Source organism: Erpetoichthys calabaricus, chromosome 6, assembly GCF_900747795.2.
Source record: "Erpetoichthys calabaricus chromosome 6, fErpCal1.3, whole genome shotgun sequence".
In the NCBI taxonomy this organism is placed as follows: Eukaryota; Metazoa; Chordata; class Cladistia; order Polypteriformes; family Polypteridae; genus Erpetoichthys; species Erpetoichthys calabaricus.
The window spans coordinates 197671577-197696396 of NC_041399.2; the positions used below are offsets into that span (position 1 = coordinate 197671577).

At 40.6% G+C, this 24820-nt stretch overlaps 1 protein-coding gene across 1 annotated transcript in view; it reads left to right on the forward strand.

Moving 5' to 3' along the window:
- The window catches only part of ppp1r16a (protein phosphatase 1, regulatory subunit 16A), a 155083-nt gene that overhangs the window by 103186 nt on the left and 27077 nt on the right, over nt 1–24820 (forward strand). Inside the window, exons 3-5 of the mRNA XM_028804285.2 lie at nt 12553–12623; nt 15106–15251; nt 18500–18603. Coding sequence (XP_028660118.1) covers nt 12553–12623; nt 15106–15251; nt 18500–18603 — 321 coding nt within the window. The remainder of the gene's footprint in view (nt 1–12552; nt 12624–15105; nt 15252–18499; nt 18604–24820) is intronic.

Sequence of the window (24820 nt, forward strand, 5' to 3'; positions counted from 1 at the left end):
CTACATAAACAAAAAACATAAGTTGTATGTACTGTGACATTCCAGTATTGGGTAAAAAATGATGTTAAGTGTGTACTGATTTTTTTTTTTTTTTTTGCTGTTAGGTGTGTGTTTAGGCCATGAAGTAAAACAAACTCTGGCTTATGAAAACAGTTAGAGCAGGTTTGTCTTCATTTTATTCACTTTAGTCTCACTGTCACCTCAGGTGCCATCCGGCAGCAGTTTAATATCTCTTTAGGAAATTCCTTTGTGTGATCTTTGTAATGCCAAGTGCTCCTGCAGGTGCCTCTGGCAAATTAAGTTACAGCTGACAGATCCCTGCTTTCATCTAATAATAGATGACATGTTTCTTTGGCCTTTTACAAATCAGTATGTTTCATTTTTGACTCCAAGCTCCGAATCCAGAATAACAAACATGTATAAAAAGCAGGAATGTATTATTTCAATGCTATGTCTTCTTTACTTTATAGAAATTTACAATTTATATCCCCCATGATGTGATTTCCTGCCACCACAAAGCACAGAAAAAGGCATGCAGGCCTTAAAAAAACACAAGCCAAACCAGTCCTTCACCCACGTCTGGCACCCCATATTACCCTCACCACAGGCAGCCTAACCACAACTAAAAAAATGGGGCAAATATCAAAAATGTTCAAAAAGGGGTAAGAGGAAGGCCGTTAATAATCTATAATGCGTTTTCTGCAATATTATTTATTGACAAGGGTGGCGGATGGCGGGATCCCATGCCTGGCTGGGACGCCCCATTGACACTGGATCTGGGGGAGCAGCCATGGGATGCACACTACACCCCCCGGAACACATGTTGGCAGCTATTCTGGTTTACATTGGGGCCACAGGCCTGGGACTTAAGGGCTCAGCCCTGTTGGGCTCTGTGGCCACACCCGGAAGTGCAGCCTGAATTAGGTTAGTTATCACCTGAAGCACTTCTGGGTGGGCTTTAAGAACAGCCTGCAGCCTCTACTCGAGGTGCCAGAGTCGGGAGGAGGAAGACAAAGCTGCCTGGGAGGAGTGGAGGAAGAAGAAGAAGTGTGTGTTTTTGGGTGTTTTTCGTTTGGTGTGTTTTTGAGGAAAATAAAATAAGACCTTTTTGCTTATTTTTAAATGTGCCTCTGCTGTCAGTCTGTGTCGGGTCGATGCCTATATAGCGCCTTTGTCACACAGGATTAAATAGCATTTCAGAAAAAAACAGTGGCAGAAAAGATTTGTCCAAAGACAGTACCTAAATTCCAAAGCAGGAGTGAGGGTCAAAATCAGAGAAATTCAAATACAAGAAAAGCACAAGCCAACAGTCAGGAACAATCACAATACAGTGGAACCTCGGTTCACGACCATAATTCGTTCAAAACCTCTGGTCGTAAACCGATTTGGTCGTGAACTGAAGCAATTTCCCCCATAGGATTGTATGTAAATACAATTAATCCATTCCAGACCGTACGAACTGTATGTAAATATATTTTTTTAAAGATTTTTAAGCACAAATATAGTTAATTACACCATAGAATGCACAGTGTAATAGTAAACTAATGTAAAAACATTGAATAACACTGACACAAACACCCAGGCTGCTTGCTCAGCAGCACGCGAGCCCCCTCTCTCTCTGTAACATTGCAGCAGTTCGTGCTATAGCCTTACAATCCGATTGCTGTATAAACACTTTTTTTAAATGAGTTTTAAGCACAGGGGGGGAAAAAAAAGGAACATTTGAACAAATACAAACTTTATTTAAAAGCCAACCAAGACAGTAACATTACTGGAGTTCACGCTAATAGCATTACAACCCGATCGCTGTAAACACTCTTTTTAAATGAGTTTTAAGCACAGGGAAAAAAATGAACATTTGAAAAAAGAGAAAAGTAACATTACAACACTTTCTTCTCAAACACTCTTCACTTGCTTAGAAGCCATGGTTAACTGCAAAATCACACGAAATACTGTAGAGCACAAAGAGTTAACAGGTAAAGCACGCATGTCTGACTGAGAACAATGAACAGGGAGAGGCTGAACACGTGCTTAAATACAGTAATCGGTGCGTACGAACCGGAAGGGAAATGAAATAGAGCACAAAGACTTCACAGCGAAAGCACGCATGCATGTGCAAGCACGCACGTCTGACTGAGAACAATACAACACGTGCGGAAATCATTGGCGCGCACAAACCGAAAGGGAAACTGGCTTGTTTGTATACTGAGTGTGTGGTCGTGAACCGAGGCAAAAGTTTGGCGAACTTTTTGGTCGTAAACCGAGTTGTACGTGTACGGAGACGTTCGTGAACCGAGGTTCCACTGTACTGACTTTTCTGTGTAGCAGTGGCTTTTCCTATACTTTTGAGGTCAGGCCTCCAGTTGCATCATTAGGTGGCCCCACCCCCTAAGGTTTCACATAAAGGGAACAGGGTGTTATGATGGACACTGAGTCCACAGGTTATTGTGAGGAAGTTTATTAACTAGATGATACATGAAATTATAACTGTAGTGAGAAAGAGTATCAAGGTCAAATGCTCTTTTTCCACCAGCATTAATCCCAATTCAGATGTCGCTACAGTTTTATCTTCCAGTCACTTGCCACCTCAGTTATGAATACTTTGCTTACTTCGGTTTCCTTCTCTGATCATAAATCTCTCCCTTATGGTTTTGTACCCCCCTACTCCTGTCATAGGGCAGAGTGGTGGCTCTGAGGCTAGGGATCTGCACTGGTAATCAGAAGGTTGCCGGTTCAAATCCTGTAAACACCAGAAGTGACTCTACTCCATTGGGCCCTTGAGTAAGCCCCTTAACCTGTGTGAAGCCTTAGGGGTGTACAGCCATCCTAACCGACACAGACAGGTAGAGACACGAGCTTGTCACACAGCACACGTTTATCCACGTGGGGAAGTACTTTTTCTCTGCTTCCCACAGCACAGTCCACAAAGCACCAAACACAGTCCAAGACAAAAGCCTTTTCTGCTTCTTCTTCTCCACCTCCACTCCTCTCCTTAGAAGCTTCATCCACCTCCTCCCCACTGTGGCTCCCTGAGTAGTGCTGGTTTACTCCTTTTATAGGAAACCTGGAAGGACTCCAGGTGTCCAACCAGCTTCTTCCGGCAGCACTTCAGAGGTGGTGGAAGTGCTGCAAAACAGGGCTCAGGAAATGTCCAGGTGCCCCCTGACAATGGCCACGGGCCCCAGCAGGGTTGGCTTTCCATGCGCCAAACCCATGGCCCCGCTGCAAGCCAGGACGGCTACCCTCTATTGTTCCAGGGAGAGAGTGTTCAGACTAAGCCCTCTCCCCAGTCCTTTTATGACAAAGGTGTTCTGGCCGGGTAAGGGCCCCGGCAGTCCGCCACACCTGCAAGTGCTTCATCCTGTGTATGACATTAATCTGCATCCAGCCCTGCAAGCAGGTCCTCCAACGTACAGGGAGAACTCGAGGGTTGATGGCTGGATTGGCACTCCAGCCACCGCAAAAAAACTCACACTGTTCCATTGTGGTGCTGAGGTGTCACCCGCTATACTCGGGTCCCAATCCAGGTGGTTCGGCGTGTGGTGGGTGCAGCAATGTGCTTTCAGCACATGCTTCCAACCTACTCCTGCCACAGGCCAGTCGATGGAGGTGAAATTAATCCGTTCTGCGTGATATTTATTTTTGCCAAACCTCTCCTTCAGATTGGATTATTTTCTTTCTACTAACTTTGACTCCTAGATGGAACCTGCATTCATGATGAAGATTGTTAATAGGGCACTGAATACTATTTTTTGATTACATTCGCCAGCAGATTGTCTCATTCTCAATTTTAGGGAATTTCTAAACTTCCTTTGCTTCTTTAATATTTAATTGCAGACATGCCCCATTTGGTGAGCACAAGGTAAATACACTAGATTTGAATTAAATTTCCTTCTTGTGTGGGGTTGGAGGTCCGCCATATGCTTATAGGATATTACTCATCCAGAACTAAAGCCAGTAAATTGTTGGCACTTAGACTTTGGCCATGTAACTTCTTTCCTTTTTATTTCCTCTATCAAAATCAAATCAGGGCCCCTTACCAGAAAACTATTGCAAGATTTGCAATCAGTTTATCAACACGAGCAGGTAATAAATACATTTTATACAGATTTGTTGGTCTGAATGACCTGTTCTGATCTTCGAATTACAGAAATCTGTCAGTCAGCCATTAATTACAGGGTCACGGGGGTCTGCTGAAGCCTATACCAGCTAGCATAGGGCACAAGGCAGGAACAAACCCTGGACAGGGTGCAAGTTCACCACAAGGTGAACACACACACACACACACACACACACACACACACACACACACACAACAGGGCCAATTTAGGATTGACAATTCACCTAACCTGCATGTCTTTTGACTGTGGGAGGAAACCAGAACACTAGGAGGAAACCCACGCAGACACAGGAAGAACATCCAGACTCCACACAGGATGCGAACCCTGATCTCCTTACTGTGAGGCAGCTACCACTGTGCCACCCCAACAGAAATATGTGGAGCGCTGAATTTGTAGCAATCCTTGGTGAGTGAAATGAACTGAGCAAATCCTTCTGTGTCTAACAGTGGTTAACATTGCAGACAGTCCTGTAAAAGAGGTTCATTTAATGGAAGCATTTAGTACAGCATCTTCAATTTCTCAGTTAAGCAACTCGTAAGTCATTGAGTTCACCCTTTTGTAATAAATTGGAGATTATCACAATCTAGAAAGGTTACATTAAATGATGTCTCCAACTGAGTCACTACCCTGGCTGCTCATCAATCTGCTTCTTATGTAGCAAGGCAGCGTTATCATCAGACACTTGCCAATTCCTCAGCTTCTGTAAGAGGGAAATAATGCATTCAAATCCAGCCCTGCTAGAAAGTGATACATAAGCTTTTTTTAATCTCTGCTTCCCTTCTTTTAGTGAATTGTACAAAAGAATCAGTGGGCTTAGTGCACATTCAGTCTTCTCTATTTCTTAAAGGCACTATTGTCTCTTTCAATGGTTATTTTCATCATAAAGCTCTCGTTTGCTCATCCATATGTCTTTCATTCGCCTGGGTGCTTTCCAAAAATGTATTTTTAACAAAATGCTGGTAAGTCAACTTTGGATTTTCTACTTTGTGGACCCCATGGGTCAGTTCATTTGGACCAATATTGACTTCCATTCCAAAAAAGTATTATGCATAAAAACTGCATCTGTCACCAGTCATTAACCTGCTGATAGATCAATTTACTGTTGTCAATTGTGAGGAAGAGCTCAGATCATGGTCATTCTTCAGTCCAGTTGTAGATGTCCCAGACAAAGATGGTTTATGTAGACACATCCTTCAATCCGTTTTTTTCCACAAACCTGATTATTTCAGGTTAGGGTGGTGGGAAATTAGAGCATTTTCCTGGGCTGCTTGGAGTGTCAGTTAGGAACCAACCCCAGATGGAGTACCAGGCAATGTCAGGGCACATTTGTTTGCCCACACACACTTAAACTCGCTCACAACCCAGCCAGTTTACATTAACCGAATCAGAATACATTTAGGGACTCTGCAGGAAACTGGTTATCTAGAAAGAACCCATGCAGGTACAAGGAGAAACTTCACACAGGGACCTCTTAGATGTGGACGTCTGCATTTTACTTCTGGCACAAATTTTGGTAACAGGCATGTTGGGCAATTTTCAGCATCAGTTTTAAGCTCAGGTTTATTTTTTCAGTTGTTTCAGTTCCTTCTTAGGTGTTCTTCTTTTATTTCAGGCTCAGGATGCGTAAACACATGTACAGCTATTAAACAATAAATGTAATTCATACTAGTTACAAAATTTGCATATTTAAACATACTTATCAAGACAGACTAACTAAAATACAAACTCAATCTCACTGGTTAAGCATAAACAAAATTTTGTCAATATAAATTACTGTTAGCGTAAGAATTGAGATATGGCCTGTTGACAGTGGAGCGGAAGAGAATACAACCATCCCTCCATCCACCCTTCCATTTTCCAAACTCACTTATTCTAAGCTGGTGAACCTGGAGCACAACTCCCAATATAAAACTTGAGCTCTGAAGCTTGTAGTTCAATGTGCCTTTTCACTAACAGACAAAACAAAAACAGTACACAATATACACTAGTGCATAAAAGTTTGTAATAACCCAGAAGCTTTAATTTTTTTCATAGAATCAAAGTACAGTAATCCCTCCTCCATCGTGGGGGTTGCGTTCCAGAGCCACCCGCGAAATAAGAAAATCCGCGAAGTAGAAGCCATATGTTTATATGGTTATTTTTATATTGTCATGCTTAGGTCACAGATTTGCGCAGAAACACAGGAGGTTGTAGAGAGACAGGAACGTTATTCAAACACTGCAAACAAACATTTGTCTCTTTTTCAAAAGTTTAAACTGTGCTCCATGACAAGACAGAGATGACAGTTCTGTCTCACAATTAAAAGAATGCAAACATATCTTCCTCTTCAAAGGAGTGCGCATCAGGAGCACAGACTGTCAGAAAGACAGAGGAAAGCAAACAAATCAATAGGGCTGTTTGGCTTGCGGTACAAAGCTGTTGAAGGCGGCAGCTCACACCCCCTCCGTCAGGAGCAGGGAGAGAGAGAGAGAGAAAAACAAAGTCAAAAATGCAATACGTGCCCTTTGAGCTTTTAAGTATGCGAAGCACCGTGCAGCATACTTAAAAGCTGCACACAGAAGGTAGCAACGTGAAGATAATCTTTCAGCATTTTTAGACGAGCGTCCGTATCGTCTAGGTGTGCGAACAGCCCCCCTGCTCACACCCCCTACGTCAAGGATCACAGATAGTCAGCGCAAGAGAGAGAGAAAGAAAAGTAAGTTGGGTAGCTTCTCAGCCATCTGCCAATAGCGTCCCTTGTATGAAATCAACTGGGCAAACCAACTGAGGAAGCATGTACCAGAAATTAAAAGACCCATTGTCCTCAGAAATCCGCAAACCAGCAAAAAATCCGCGATATATATTTAAATATGCTTACATATAAAATCCGCGATAGAGTGAAGCCGCGAAAGGCGAAGCGCGATATAGCGAGGGATCACTGTACCATTAAACTGATTTAAAAATATACCCAAGACATTATTAATGAGCGTTACTGCTTGAAATGACTGATTTGTAATATATTATTCATGTACCACTGTAAGGCCCCCTTTTTAACAGCCATTACTCCAGAGTCCTAATGGTAAACTTTAATAGCTCATCCTTAATCAATCACGTGTAAGTGCTAGGTGGTTATTAGAGAAACCATTGTAGTTGTGTTAGCACAGCTGAAACTTCTAATTCTGTTCAATGAAGCCAGTATGCTGGTATTCCTAAAGTTCAATTGTGGGCTCAAAAATGGGCAAAACAAAGTGGTCTTCTCAAGAAACATGTCCGTCTATTGTTGTTTGGTGAAATGAAGGTTACTCCATGTGACCAACTGGCAAGATGCTGAAGATTTCATGCAAGGGTGTCCTCTTGTGTATTGAGAGAAGAGTGTAAAACTGAATCTGATCTGGACAGATAAAGGCACAGTTACACAACTGCGTAAGAGGAGAAGGACTTGTGGTGTTAGAGACAAACACCTTACAGGTCTTCAGTTGTCTTCTTCTTTAAATACACACCAAATACCTGTGTCGCCTACAACAAGAGAAAATTGAAATGAGAAATAGAACATCTGGACACGCACTGACACAGTGCACTCAGAAAGTGAACAAATCATCTGCAGGAATTTCTAAAATGTGTAGATTCATCAAAAAGCTGAATCTTTAATTCCATCATAATACTTTTCCTGTATACACGGTGGATTCAGAAAGTATTCAGACCATTTCACTTTCTGCACATTTTTGTTGTAGATGTAATTTTAAATAGATAAATTTGCCATTTTTTGCCAACACATCTAAACTCAATAACCCATAATGATAAAGTGAAGACATGTTTTTAGAAAGGCTTGCGATTTATTAACAATCAAAAACTGAATTCTCATTCCTGAAGTAGTCAGACCCTTCACTATGGCACTCCAAATTGTGCTCAGGTTCCTCCTGTTTGCTTTAATTCACTTTGAGATGTGTCTAGAACTCGAGTGGAGACCACCTGTCCACATTGCATTCATTGGGCATCATTTAGAAAGGCACACACTTGGGTATAGAAGGTCCCACGGTTCACACTGCATGTCAGAACAGGAACCAAACTATGAAGTCTCTGTAGACCAACATAATCAAATGGTGGTGAGGCAAAGATACATAAGGACAAGAGCATACAAACATTTGTAAACTGTTGTTGAGTGTTCCCGAGAGCACAATGCCCTTAATAATTTTGAAATTGAAGAAGTTTGGAATCACTAGGACTCTTCATAGATTTGGCCATTCCGCCAAACTGAGTAACCGGGAGTGAGGAATGGCCTTGGTCAGTCAGGAGACCAAGAACCCAATGGTCACTCTATCTGATCTCAGAAGTCCTCAAATGAGATGGGAGAACCTGTCAGAAACATAACCATCTCAGCAGTACTCCATCAATCAGGTGTTTATGGAAGAGTGACTAACTGGTACATGGACAGTACTGTAAGCACTGGGTCTGGTAAAGACCAGGCATGGCTCATCACCTGCCTAATGCCATCCTTAGGGTGAAGCATGGGGGTGGCAGCATCATTCTATGGGTGCACTGCTCAGTGGCTGGGATAGGAAGACTGGTCAGAATTAAGGGAAGGATGATTGCAGCCAAATAGAGAAGTGGTCCTTGAAGAGAACTTGTTCCAGAGTGCACATGTCCTCAGACTTAGGGGTAACATGAGAATAACCTTAAGCATACAGCCAAGACAACATCAGCCAAGACTGTCATTGAGTGGTCCAGCCAAAGCCCAGACTTAAACCCTATAGAACAAGTATGGCGAGACCTGATGACAGCAGTTCACAAGTGTGCAAATCTTGTAGAGACTTACCCAAGAAGTCTGGAAGCTGTAATAACTGAATTAAGGGTCCAAATACTTTCATGAATGAGGTGTTTCAGATATTGCTTCTTTATAAAATTACAACCCTTTCCAAAAACATGTTTTCACTTTGTCTTTATGGGTTGTGCAGTGTAGATTGATGAGACAACTGGTAAATGTATCAATTTAAAATTACATCTACAACACTATGAAGTGTTCAGAAAGTGAGGAGGTCTAAATACTTTCTGAAACCACTGTCAATACAGACCTATGGTATATGTACAGTAGTTGAATAAATAAGCAACTAGAAAGAGAGGTGTTGGCATCTTATGGAATACCAAACTGCCGCCAAGCAATCTGTCATTCAGTTCATCAGTCTTTATATTACATAACACCTTTCATAGCAGACCTAGTGGTGGCATTCAGTCCAGGGTGGGTTCCTGTTTAACACCTGTTTCTGTCATGATAGGTTCCACCACATCACCCTTCTAATGTTTCTGAATTAGATTAAGTGGATTTAAAAAATGTGCTACTTTCCATGTTTTTGAAGCATTTAAGATTACAGTATAACACAACAAATACTGTATCTAGTTTGTAACAAAACACTACTGTGTCTGTGTGTGTGTGTGTGTGTGTGTGTGTGTGTGTGTGTGTGTGTGTGTGTGTGTGTGTGTGTGTGTGTGTGTGTGTGCGCGCGCACCCAGTCCCTGGTTAGTTTGGTTTTGGTCTGATTTTCACTTTGGTAGCTCAGTCAAACGTGACTGAGAAGGGAAGTGAGAAGTTGAAACACATGAAGATACCAAGGAAAAATGTAGAAGGATCACTGAGAATCGCATTCAAAGATGAGAAGTATTCACAAGAATACGAATGATGTTGTCACTATGGATAATGGGGCTTGTCTACCATTGGGGGTAATTAAAAAGGCTGATCGGAAGTGAGCAGGGTGCTTCAAAATGATAGAGTCTGAGAAGCAGCCTTTATGTGATTGAGAGAAGAAGCTCCAGGTAAGAGAGGTTGAGAGACACAAATATACCATGGAAAGGCTTAGGAGGAATGCTGAGGCATGAGATGTCAAATATTTTTAAATTTATTCTGACTTGTCTTGGACAGGTAGCGTAGCTCATCCATATTACTAACCGAGAACGGTAAACCGGTTATGGACGCAGGTACATGCCCATGGACGCAGGATACATAGTGCGCAGGCGCCACACAAAAACGAAGAATCAGCCCCCCGCCCCAGAGTGAAACGGGAGAGACTACGAATGACACAGCCACACAAACAAGAGGAGTAAGCGCCCCGCCCCAGAGTGAAATGGGACAGACTACGGAATCCACAAAGGTTCACAAATCAAACCCGAGATAGTACGGAAAGCGGTAACGACACAGCCACACAAAAAAGAGGATACAGCCCCCCACCCCAGAGTAAAACGGGACAGACTACAGAGTCCACAAAAGTCCACAACACACAGCATAACCAAACCCGAAATGGTACAGAAAGCACAGGCGCCTACAATGCGCTATACACCGCCAACGACGAAAGAGCTCAACTAACAGAAATAAGAAATAAAGCAACAAGCCCAGAGAATACGGAACCCTAAACGTCCACACCACATAGCTGAGGCAAACCCGATATAGTACGGAAGGTGCAGGCGCCTACATCACATGTCTAAAACACCGCAGGCAAAACCCCGAGATGGTACAAACCGCTGAACGCTTTACACCAAATTCAAACACAATGCAGCTCAACGATACAAACACGAGCCCACCTGGATAAGATCAATGAACGCAGGTGCCTACAACGCGCGTCTGAAACTGCAGAAGCAAAGCAGGCACGGGTTCAAAACGAACAAGCTCGACTGACGGATATACAAACATGAGCCCGCCTGGATAAAATCAATGAACGCGGGCGCCTACAACGCGCGTCTGAAATGCCACGGGCAAAGCAGGCACGGCTCCAAAACGAACTAGCTCGACTAATGTATTTCAGGATACCCAGCGCCAGGGGTAGGTGAGCAAAGCGAGCAGGGGGCGGAGCCCCCTTGTATGCAATAAAATTAAAAAGAGATTAATGGAGCATAGTATAATATTCCCAAATTCACCTGTCACAGAACTGCTTGAGGGTTTCACTGACTGGTGGACTGTCATCCTGAATGTGATGATTGTCTACCACAGTGGCCATTCATGCGCACACCACACTCACACAGGGTCAATTTGTAATGGTAATGGATTGGCTGGGATTGGCTCTAGCAGACCCCTGTGACCCTGTAGTTGGGATGTAGCGGGTTGGATAATGGATGGATGGATAATCAACTTAACACATTTCTATTCGGGGATGTGAAAGGAAAACTGGATGTCCCTAGAGGAGAACCCACACAGATATGAGAAAAACATGCAGACCCCCACACCAACAGCAACTGGATATGGGATTCATTCCTAGGACACGGGATCAATGAGGCATCAGGGTTAACCTCTACGTCACTGCATTGCCCCACTAATGGAGCTTAATGGGCAGATGTCAGAAAAAAATCTTTGGGGAGTGGATGTCACAGAACTGCCTGAAGTTATTAGTGCATGTAGCATGGCAGAAGTGTGAAATAAATCTGGATCTGGCTTCAAAGAATTTGATGTATATGAGGAGATGCCACAGAAGGGCATTCTAGGAGATTGTATGTCTAGTCTTTGCAGATGGGTACCAGGGTCAAGAAAATTCCAATATCAACAGGGAGCCAGTGCAATGGTGCCATCAAATGGGTTATGTGGCTATGTCATTTTTAATATAGGCACGAATCATTCTGAGCTGTCTGCAGTTTGTTGTAGTTTTATCTAAAGACAGTTGAAGAGTGAATTTCAGCAAATAAGTCAAGTTCTAATATAATTAGAGGTTCAAGTGTTTTTCTGTCTCACATAGGAAGACAGTGTTAGATTGAAATGATACTGTGCAGACTTCTGAAACAATTTGGAGTCTGACTTCAAAGAATTTATTGTGTCTCCAATTTACATTGAGTACATGGTTGCAAGGTTGTTGGTGAAACCTGCCATGGCAGCAGTGGGCACAAGATCTGGAATGTGATAACAGTCCTCCACAGCAATGAACCTGCAACCATAAGTCAATGTACAGATCATCAGGGGTGAGTTGAACACTGGTCACAAAAGAGGATCAAAGAGAACCTGCTAGAGTTCAGGGTGCTGGTATTCAACAGTAAAGACTGAAAATATCTAAGTAATGGCATCATTGAAGCAGGCAGAGAGTTTATCTAAAAATAAGGTCTCTTCATGGAGATCTGGATGTTATCAACATTCTCATGAATACAAGTCCATGGCAGCATACCGGTTAACCCAAAGGTGATAAGATGATAAAAGAGTAAAATACCAAATGTAATCCATGGCTGGCAAGGTATTTTAACTCGAATATTGATTGCATCTCGAATCTGTGGAATGGTTTATTTCATTATGCAGTAAATGTCATATCAGGGATTGTTTTCTTATCAGATTCTTATAGTCATTTTTGTAAAGCTGACATCTTTATGTTTAAATAGAAAAGGTCAGTCAGTCTTTGGGACAGATTTTGAATGTTTATTGGTCTTCATAGGGGCTTGTGAATTTAGTGCCCACCACCTGCAACAATGTTTGTTTTTTTTTTTTCCATTGTAGTGCAGGACATGGTGAAGAGAGGCATCAGTCCGGACCTGTACAATGAAGACGGCTTGACTGCACTTCACCAGGTAATGAATATCCCATCATCATCCTCCTCTATGAGTTGCGCTGTAGTGAGGCAGCCTGTGGAGATCATATTGTAAGTCTTCTGATGGACTGCTGTATTTAGGCACTTGTGTTGAAAGCCTGTGTACTTTTACAGTCATTAAAAAGTAAGTACACCCTCTGTCAGCTCTGTTGTTTACCCACATGTCAGCACCCATTTTCCCCATTGAGGTTCAAACTCCAAACTTTGATTGTCCTTTATATACATATACAGTGTATAATGCAAAAATATAAAACTCACTGATCAATAAAAACATTATTTCCCATTTCATTTTAAAGGTGACAACTAGCAGGATGGTACATCTAGGCCAGTAGGTATCCACTAAGAAAGGACATTTCCCCTCCACAGTATAAACAGTAAAAATCCCAAATTCTCAAAAACACTTTGATTTGATTGAAATGTGCTGACATTATTGAAAGATGATAATTTAGACACTCCATGTTTTTTTCATTTCTCGATAATTGTTGGTAAGATATAGCGAGTGGGATATTCTCAGGCAACACATACTGTACTTTATTCGCATCAGTTGTAAACCCGCAGAGAAATGGAACGTGCAGTTCAGAAATGAGCATGGCAAGCAGAACTGTGCCATTGTACAAGCAGAGGCTGTATTCACACAGAGAAATGGTGCTGGCAGTGTGTGAGGAAGGGTGGCTGCCCATGCCTGGGATAAACAGATGAGGTGGCGGGCTGTATGGAAAATGAGATGTGAAGTAGATGAAGAAGAGTTAGATGAATCTCAAAGAAAATGTGGTTAACAGATGGCCTCCTTGGGTACACAAAGTACTCCCTTAATCGGTTGGCTTCTATTTACTCCACATGATGCAGTATAAAATATATACAAATTCAAGCTGGATTAGATGGTCAAGTGCTGTTATTTACGTAAACTTAAAAGAAGAGGGGGTTGGGGGAGAAACTAACTAAAGAACTAAGTTGTCCACTTGCAGGTCAGACTGTGGTGTGCTGCCATGTTCTGGTGCGCAAACCAGAAACAGAGAATTGCTGGTACAACTGCAGCCCACTTAATGCCATGGGTACAACACAAGCCAGGAGAGACGGCAGGTTAGTTTAAACATTTGTGGAGCTCAGTAAAGGGACCTCCAATGAAAAGAACATACTGTAGATGAGGTAGACACTGGACATAGCTCACGATATCTTATCTGTATAAACATTTGGTCCATTACATAGGCCACATAAATGTTCAGGCTGTAAATGTCAATGCTGTATGTAATAAGCTTAAGGAAACCTCGATTCAGAGTATATTGCTTTTGAATTAGACCCTTCAAAACTCTGTAACGGTACAAGATTACAGATCAAAGCTTTACATTCAAATCTGACTGAAGCTATAATTTTTACAGGATCTTCTACAAAATGTCATCAATTTAAGTATGGTAACAAGGTAGAAATACATGTATAACTAGAATTATTTATAAGTATATAAACCAAGTGTTGATATTTACTAAGTGCAAAGTGATTAAAATTGCATTTTCTTATAATTTGCAATTTCACAGTTACAGGATGCCAATCATTGGCACAGTACAGCACACATGGCACCATTGTCTGTTATGATGTACAGGGTGAGTCAAAATTATGTTAACACTAATGGTACTGCTATGTATATGCTTATGTTCAATTCTTGTGGACAATTTATGTGCCACATATGGTACATGTGTTGAACATGATGGCGAACAGGTTGAGACATTGCTGTAAATCATCTTGCACATATGAAGTATGTTTTGTGAATAAATTGTTTCATTCACTCAAATGTTAATATAATTTTGACTCACCCTGTACTTCATGCTAGACTGACTTGGAACTGAATGAAGAGTGTGTGCCACTTACTCGTTTATTTAGAATTCAATACCATTATTTTATAACATTGCATTTGCTTGAAAAATTGCGTGGACAGGCTGCAGCCTAAGACCACCCTCAATAGAGTTGAGAAGATTTCCTTTGGAGTAGTAAAAAGGCACATGGGATTAGGTTACCTTTACAGAGCAGCAAACACAATCTTAGATCCTCATTCATTTGTCTTCTGCTCTATGCTTCTTAACTAATCATTTACTATGAAAAGATAAGGAAATGGGGAAATGATAAGACATTTGAAAAAGAGCAAACATTATGTTGTGTAAATGATATATTGTATTCTAATAATGTAAAGTAACAAGATTAGCTGCTTTCCTGGGCCATTTGTGTCTTGTTCTTTCCGCCACTACTTTTCTACAAAATAGACACATAAATAATCTTCAGCTAACGCATCATATACAAGGTGATTATCAGTTCCCCCCCTCGCGGTTTTTAAGCCAAAAAAAAACTACATTTATAATACACATCACTTTAGTCTACTTTATCTTTACATTTACTATTGCTCCTTTAAGGAATAAAGTCTATTTGTTTAACATTGAAGAGCACATCTGAGATGTATTTGTATTTTCCTCTTTCAGTGTTGCATCGATGATTTTGAGGAGATGGTGCGTATCTTGCTGGAAGCTGGGGCTGATGTCAATGCCTGTGACAGTGAGCTGTGGACTCCACTTCATGCAGCTGCCACATGTGGACACCTCAGCTTGGTGGAGCTGCTCATCAGTCAGTACGTGACATGTCCTGCTCTCTTTTTCATGGCATTACTGGTATTTAACTTCCTGGTCCAGTAATAGTTCTGTCTTATACTGTAGATAGATAGATAGATAGATAGATAGATAGATAGGAAAGAGGCTAACTTAAATATTTAATGGATGCATAGATTGATCTGAAGGGTGTAATAATAGATATACTGTATATACTAATAAATGGGAAAGGTGCTATTTAAAATATTAAACATACAAAATAAAATGACTATATGTATGTGTGTGTGTATGAAAAGTGAAATATAAAACAATTATAAATAGCTACGTACGTAGATACTGTAAATGTAGATGATGCAAAGTCACACAGATAGAAAAAACATTATATGTTAAAGGCTAAATATATACTGTGCTTATAAAAGTTGTTAACCCCCCTGGGAGTGTTTGCATTTTATTGTTATACAACATTGAATCACAGAGGAGTTCATTTGGCTTTTTTGAAACTGATCAACAGAAAAAGACTCCAATATATTGTCAATGTGAAAACAATGTGCTGCAAAGTAGACTAAATTATTACAAATATAAGACACAAAATAATTGATCATATATGGTGAATACTTTTTATAGACACTGTATATATACATACAGTGCATCCGGAAAGTATTCACAGCGCATCACTTTTTCCACATTTTGTTATGTTACAGCCTTATTCCAAAATGGATTAAATTCATTATTTTCCTCCGAATTCTACACACAACATCCCATAATGACAACGTGAAAAAAGTTTACTTGGAGGTTTTTGCAAATTTATTAAAAATAAAAAACTGAGAAAGCACATGTACATAAGTATTCACAGCCTTTGCCATGAAGCTCAAAATTGAGCTCAGGTGCGTCCTGTTTCCCCTGATCATCCTTGAGATGTTTCTGCAGCTTCATTGAAGTCCACCTGTGGTAAATTCAGTTGATTGGACATGATTTTGAAAGGCACACACCTGTCTATATAAGGTCCCACAGTTGACAGTTCATGTCAGAGCACAAACCAAGCATGAAGTGAAAGGAATTGTCTGTAGACCTCCAAGACAGGATTGTCTCAAGGCACAAATCTGGGGAAGGTTACAGAAAAATTTCTGCTGCTTTGAAGGTCCCAATGAGCACAGTGGCCTCCATCATCCGTAAGTGGAAGAAGTTCGAAACCACCAGGACTCTTCCTAGAGCTGGCCGGCCATCTAAACTGAGCGATTGGGTTGAGAAGGGCCTTAGTCAGGGAGGTGACCAAGAACCCAATGGTCACTCTCCACAGAGGACCTCAGGAGCTCTGACAGAGAGGAGAAACTTCCAGAAGGACACCATCTCTGCAGCAATCCACCAATCAGGCCTGTATGGTAGAGTGGCCAGACGGAAGCCACTCCTTAGTAAAAGGCACATGGCAGCCCACCTGGAGTTTGTCAAAAGGCACCTGAAGGACTCTCAGACCATGAGAAAGAAAATTCTCTGGTCTGATGAGACAAAGATTGAACTCTTTGGTGTGAATGGCAGGCGTCACGTTTGGAGGAAACCAGGCACCGCTCATCACCAGGCCAATACCATCCCTACAGTGAAGCATGGTGGTGACAGCATCATGCTGTGGGGATGTTTTTCAGCGACAGGGACTGGGAGACTAGTCAGGATAAAGGGAAAGATGACTGCAGCAATGTACAGAGACATCCTGGATGAAAACCTGCTCCAGAGCGCTCTTGACCTCAGACTGGGGCGACGGTTCATCTCTCAGCAGGACAACGACCCTAAGCACACAGCCAAGATATCAAAGGAGTGGCTTCAGGACAACTCTGTGAATGTCCTTGAGTGGCCCAGCCAGAGCCCAGACTTGAATCCGATTGAACATCTCTGGAGAGATCTTAAAATGACTGTGCACCGCCGCTTCCCATCCAACCTGATGGAGCTTGAGAGGTGCTGCAAAGAGGAATGGGCGAAACTGGCCAAGGATAGGTGTGCCAAGCTTGTGGCATCATATTCAAAAAGACTTGAGGTTGTAATTGCTGCCAAAGGTGCATCGACAAAGTATTGAGCAAAGGCTGTGAATACTTATGTACATATGATTTCTCAGTTTTTTTTATTTTTAATAAATTTGCAACAACCTCAAGTAAACTTTTTTCATGTTGTCATTATGGGGTGTTGTGTGCAGAATTCTGAGGAAAAAAATGAATTTAATCCATTTTGGAATAAGGCTGTAACAGAACAAAATGTGGAAAAAGTGATGTGCTGTGAATACTTTCCGGATGCACTGTATATAGGTTAGGGTCATTAATGTCATGTGTACAGAGTAAAGTGAAATTCTGAACTTGCACCATCCAACATGTCACCACTCTCCAGCACTTTAATTAGTGACTATAACAACCACACCTTGAAACTTTTTGTCATCCTTACCTAAAAAATCACAGAACATACATTTTTGCATAAGACCTGGAGACCAACGCAAGTTCAGTTGATGATCCCCAGAAATTTGTAACAATTTGATGAGTATTGTGCTGTGTAAAGTTAAAATGGTTTACTCCTGTACCATTTTAATCTCGTTATTGCTCTTTCTTGTATAACCAACCACTAAGGCTGGTATACTCAATATGAAATAATGGTCAGCTTATGCCTAGATTATTATTTGATCTGCAATCAAAAGAAAAATGTGTTTATTTTGAGTCTAGTGCCTCCATTTTATTTTAACAGTCTGTGTGTGATCTAAAACCCTAGGGTGCCATGAATCCTCAGACAGATAGAGCTGGCCATGCATGTGGGTGACAGAAGTTTGCATGCTGTAACAGTGGCTTGATGGAGACTCGGAAATGGTTTAGTGTGCATGACTGGTTGAGTGTTTTCATTATTTTTTGTAAATGAAATAGCCCTCATAGATATAGGAAGAACAGTTATTATAGTGGGTAAATAAATATGAATAAGAATTCATATTTAATTACAAGGCACTGTTAACACCTTATACATGGTCAGCATCTGCTGTCTTGGATGGTGTGTCAAATTGCATAGCTCGGTAACATTTAGCTTTTGGTCAGGTTTGAAAACATCACCTCAACTACTGTATATCTTTAACTCTGGCTGCAGGTGGTCTCAGTTAGAGAGTGTCTTGACATAAGCACCTCCAAATAGTGGCCATTGTCACAGCATTCCTGTTGGTAAACCTTTGGATTTTAAAGAAAGACTTTGTGTCTTTGTCTTGCCTTGACCCTAGACAGGCAGTGGTTGTTGTAACTGCTTCTTTTCTCTCTTACAGTGGTGCCAACCTGCTGGCAGTTAATGCAGATGGAAACATGCCATATGACCTTTGTGAGGATGAAATGACACTAGACTACATAGAAACAGCAATGGCAAACCAAGGTGAGATTTCAGTTGTTTCATGCAGACTGGGGTAAGCAGTCCAGGTGTTATGGGTGGCGTGGTGGAGGGCTGTAGTTTTTTCATTAAATGTGAGTATTGTAGGTTTATAGGGTCCTTATGTGTAGAGAGTACAATGAAATTCTTACTTGCCCATGGTAATCGACATGCAACACATCGCCACTCTTTGGTGCCATGATCAGTGAGTATGACTTCTTTACCTGGAAACTTCTGTTCAGGGGAGGCAGGTGAGGCAGAAATGAAAGGTAAAAAAAAACTAATAATAACATAAATTTGTCCACTGACCTTTGCTATAAATTTGTTTTGTGATTGATTCCAATAATTTCGATCATTTTTATAATCAAAATCACTGAATTGGTGCATTTCCTGTTCAAAAACAGGGGAGAAATGCGAGGTGCAGCAGCGGCGACCCCCACCTCGAACCGCATTCTCCCTCACACACGGGGTTGATGCATGCAATTGGCGCGTTCCCGTTGCTGTCTCTCTGTATGTCGTCAATATAAGGTTTGCAGACACGTTTATTATACACCCTGACTTTCCACAGTCTGGTGAATATCTTTAATGAATGTGTGTAACATATTTAGTCTTGCTGATTGGACATAAAATCGCAGTGAAAAGGCACAAGGTGAGGCAGACAGTACCATGACGACCTGAAGGGGGCGGGCGTGAGCTCAACAGGTGCTTGTGGAGTAGGATAAGTTCATGGACTTCTTTAACAAATAAAGTTAAGAGCATAAATGGTTTTCAATTTTATAAAAAATGGGATCAGACTAAGAAAAAAAACAATCCAATATTTAAAAACTAAATTTTGACCTAATTTGTTATCCTTTTGTTGAACAGTCTGTATTAAAATTGATTAAAACATCAGAATTTAAAGATTTTAAAAACAACTAAATATTTCAAAATTGAAATCCGTTTTTTTTTTTTTGTATACCACTCTATACTTTCATTTGTACTGAATGAGTATGAATTGTGGAATTGCAACGGCAAATTTAGAACACATGGACGGTGCCGAGCAAATGTGCTCTCTCCGCTCTCTCTTGCCGCTAGAAATGTAACATTCTTTCTTAGCCAAATACAGTGGTGTGAAAAACTATTTGCCCCCTTCCGGATTTCTTAATCTTTTGCATGTTTGTCACACAAAATGTTTCTGATCATCAAACACATTTAACCATTAGTCAAATATAACACAAGTAAACACAAAATGCAGTTTTTAAATGATGGTTTTTATTATTTAGGGAGAAAAAAAATCCAAACCTACATGGCCCTGTGTGAAAAAGTAATTGCCCCCTTGTTAAAAAATAACCTAACTGTGGTGTATCACACCTGAGTTCAATTTCCGTAGCCACCCCCAGGCCTGATTACTGCCACACCTGTTTCAATCAAGAAATCACTTAAATAGGAGCTGCCTGACACAGAGAAGTAGACCAAAAGCACCTCAAAAGCTAGACATCATGCCAAGATCCAAAGAAATTCAGGAACAAATGAGAACAGAAGTAATTGAGATCTATCAGTCTGGTAAAGGTTATAAAGCCATTTCTAAAGCTTTGGGACTCCAGCGAAGCACAGTGAGAGCCATTATCCACAAATGGCAAAAACATGGAACAGTGGTGAACCTTCCCAGGAGTGGCCGGCCGACCAAAATTACCCCAAGAGCGCAGAGACGACTCATCCGAGAGGTCACAAAAGACCCCAGGACAACGTCTAAAGAACTGCAGGCCTCACTTGCCTCAATTAAGGTCAGTGTTCACGACTCCACCATAAGAAAGAGACTGGGCAAAAACGGCCTGCATGGCAGATGTCCAAGACGCAAACCACTGTTAAGCAAAAAGAACATTAGGGCTCGTCTCAATTTTGCTAAGAAACATCTCAATGATTGCCAAGACTTTTGGGAAAATACCTTGTGGACTGATGAGACAAAAGTTGAACTTTTTGGAAGGCAAATGTCCCGTTACATCTGGCGTAAAAGGAACACAGCATTTCAGAAAAAGAACATCATACCAACAGTAAAATATGGTGGTGGTAGTGTGATGGTTTGGGGTTGTTTTGCTGCTTCAGGACCTGGAAGGCTTGCTGTGATAGATGGAACCATGAATTCTACTGTCTACCAAAAAATCCTGAAGGAGAATGTCCGGCCATCTGTTCGTCAACTCAAGCTGAAGCGATCTTGGGTGCTGCAACAGGACAATGACCCAAAACACACCAGCAAATCCACCTCTGAATGGCTGAAGAAAAACAAAATGAAGACTTTGGAGTGGCCTAGTCAAAGTCCTGACCTGAATCCAATTGAGATGCTATGGCATGACCTTAAAAAGGCGGTTCATGCTAGAAAACCCTCAAATAAAGCTGAATTACAACAATTTTGCAAAGATGAGTGGGCCAAAATTCCTCCAGAGCGCTGTAAAAGACTCATTGCAAGTTATCGCAAACGCTTGATTGCAGTTATTGCTGCTAAGGGTGGCCCAACCAGTTATTAGGTTCAGGGGGCAATTACTTTTTCACACAGGGCCATGTAGGTTTGGATTTTTTTTTCTCCCTAAATAATAAAAACCACCATTTACAAACTGCATTTTGTGTTTACTTGTGTTATATTTGACTAATGGTTAAATGTGTTTGATGATCAGAAACATTTTGTGTGACAAACATGCAAAAGAATAAGAAATCAGGAAGGGGGCAAAAAGTTTTTCACACCACTGTATGTACCTTACCTATGTGTGTGTAAAGAATGCTGATGAGATATGAAACATAACCAGTAGTCAATATGCGTGCTGCCAATTGAATAGTGAATAAGCTACGCTTTTGGGTTCATATATTTGTAAATATGACTATGAAGGAGTCAGTGCCTCACCAGCCATGAACCTCACAGCACGTCACTGCTTCTGTCTTACTAGAAAGTTCTTATTCCTCACCTAAAAAATATCAGAACATATTAGCTTGAAACAAAAGAAAAACATCATTGAAAAATAAAGCAAATAGAACCTTAATAATAAGAATAATGTATAAAGTACAGTATAAAATCAAAAGTTTTTGATGGGAAGAACTTTTTTGATGCAAAACAAAGAAGTGACCAACACAGTAAGAAACATTAGTGGCCATGATTTTCAACTAAAAAAGACAAAGTTTGCCCAATTAAACACCTCAGCCATTCACAAAAACTGTCAGGATGTACATAAACAATAAATTGATGACTTCTATCACTTTGAATCAAAGTAGTGTGCATGTTTTTCTCTCCATTTGTCTAGAGAGTTTCTCCTCCCATTGTACAGTGAGGGAAATAAGTATTGAACGTGTCAATGTTTTTCAGTAAATACATTTCCAATGAGGCTTTCGACATGAAAATCTCACCAGGCATTGGTATTAACTCAAGAAATTCAGAAATGTAAAGAATCCACAACATTAAAGGCCATAAATAAAGGTATATGTAATAAAGTGGAATGACACAGGGAAAAAGTATTGAACACGCTATTTTAATACTTAGTGGAGAAGCCTTTGTTAGTAATGACAGCTTCAAGATGCTTCCTTTATGAAGAAACCAATTGCCTGCATTTCTCAGGCATAATTTCTGACCCATTCTTCTTAAGTGATTGTCTTTAAATCTTGAAGGTTCCTGGGGGCCCTTTTGTGAACCGTGATCTTTAGTTCCTTTTACAAATGTTCAATTGGATTTAAGTCAGGTGATTGACTGGGCCATTCTAACAACATGATTTTCTTTCCCTGAAACCAATTGAGAGTTTCCTTTGCTATATGTTTTGGATCGTTGTCCGGCTGGAGGGTCCACACACATCTCATCCTTATCATCCTGGTGGATGGCAGCAGATTCATTTCAAGAATCTCTCGGTACATGGCCCCATTCATCGTTCCTTCAATTACATGAAGTCTGTCAGTACCATGAGATGAGAAACAGCCCCCCACCATGATGCTTCCACCTCCAAACTTCACTGTTGGTATAGTGTTTCTTGAGTGATGTGCAGTACTATTTCTCCTCCAAACATGGTGTGTACTATAACAGCCAAAAAGTTCAACATTGGTCTCGTCTGACCTGACTGCATTCTCCCAGTATTTCATAGGCTTGTCCAAATGTTGTGTAGCACACTTTAAATGAAGATTCAACATGCCTGTTCTTCAGTAATGAAATCTTGTGGAGCGAGCACACATAGAGGTCATGCCTGTGGAGTGCATTGTCTATTGTTTTCTCTGTAACAATTGTACTTGCTGCCCCCAAGTCTTTATGGAGCTCTTTCTGAGTGGTACTTGGCTCTTGGGCTTCTCTGCTGACTATCCTTCTAACTCCCTGGTCAAAAAACATTTGAGGAGCTCCTGTGCATGGCCAGTTAATGGTAGAGTGATGTTCCTTCCACTTTCGGACAATGGCCCCAGTGGTGCTAACTGGAGGATTTGGAAGATTTGAAATACGTCTATAATCAGTTCTATTGATTTGGTTTTCAACAATCAAGGTTGTGAAGGTCTTGGGAGAGCTCTTTGCTTTTACCCATTATGAGATGTTTCTTGTGTGATACCTTGGTAGCAAAATACCTTTTTATAGCCCATCAATATGTACTAACCCAACTGATATTAATTTGCACAGATAGGAGGTGGAATTACTTTCTAACTACGTACTTACTGATTTCAGCTGGTTCCTTTCCTTGTCTTGGTTGGTGTACTGCTTTTTCCTATTGTGTTCGATATTTTTTCCCTGTGTCATTCCACTTTATTACACATACCTTTATTTATGGCCTTTAATGTAGTGAATTCTTTATATTTGTGGATTTCTTAAGTTAATACCAATGTCTGGTGGGAATGTCATGTCAATAGCCTCATTGGAAATATATTTAGCAAAAAAAATATATGTTGATGCATTCAATACTTATTTCCCCCACTGTGTTTATGTTTAATTTTTATACATTTTTATTTCATTTTAATTAGAATGGCAGGTGTCTTCAACCCTGTAGTTACTCTTTAATGCAGTTTAAAGGACCGGTTCGTTATTTTTCAAGTCAAAGTTTTTTCTTCACAATCATGTTATATAGGTTAACTTGCCACATGAAATTGTGCTCTAAAGTGAACCATATTTTATAAATAAAAAAAAAAAATCGCCTTCCCTGCTCTTGCATTTTGTAATGTAGCCAGTGGGTACTGGGGTCCCAATGTAAAACAAAAACCCTTAAATCCTACCAAATTTGTTAATTTTTCAATCCAAAAATGTTATTGAGTATTGATCCATGTCTTCAGATTAAACACATTTTGCAATACAGTATACCAGTGTTATTTTAAGAATGAAAAGGGCAAAAGCATTGTTATAAGATGAAGCCTTTCTGAAAGAAGACCAGCTGTGTGCTTCATTTTTCTGCACATTTTGGGGCCAGGAGTGTGGATTCTCCTCAGAAAGTCATCACGAAGCGTAATGTGAATGGAAAGGATGTGAATTGCCATCTGTTTTCTGTAGACCGTTAGACAATAATAAATGAAAAAAATCTACGGCCTACACACTTTCATTATGTAGAAGCTAAAGATATTGTCTGCAGCCACTATAATGGTAATGCATGTGTGTGCTTTGGTGGTCTAGAGAGAAACAATAATGAGCATGCAACCAAGTGACCTGAACAAAGATTATAGGCATACATTTAGTTTTAATCAGGCTGAACTTTACTAAGTTTAGTCCAGATGTTTTAAGATAGGCAGAGTGGTAGCACAGAGTCGTCATTCCTGCTTCACAGCACCAGGTTTGCATGGAGTTTGCGTGTTCTCTCCCTCTGTATTTACGGATTGATCAGTATCAGTCAGGGTCAGTGAGTTTACTAACTCAGAAACATTGTTCTCAGTTCCTTTATTATTATGTCCTCCGCAAGAGTGACTCATTGTGCATTAAAAAGTTCAATAATTGGTTTGTGACACTTCAGTCTGTTTCTTTGATTTTTTTTTGCTATATTGCGCACTCTGCCTTTTTCATTTTTTTTATCATGCACATGATGTGCAGGTGGCTTGGCACTTTCTAAAATGTGAGGCTTTTATTAAAAATGCAATTCAGAGTAATCTGTTGATTTCAGATTTATTATTTGTACATAATCCAATGAAACTCTTATTTGCGTATTCACCACCTCTCTGCCACTTGGCGTGAATGTTACTCTGTAGGCTATGTGAAATAACAACACCAATCATAATAGGTGAAAAGTAGGCGGTGTTTAGAAAAAAATAATTATAT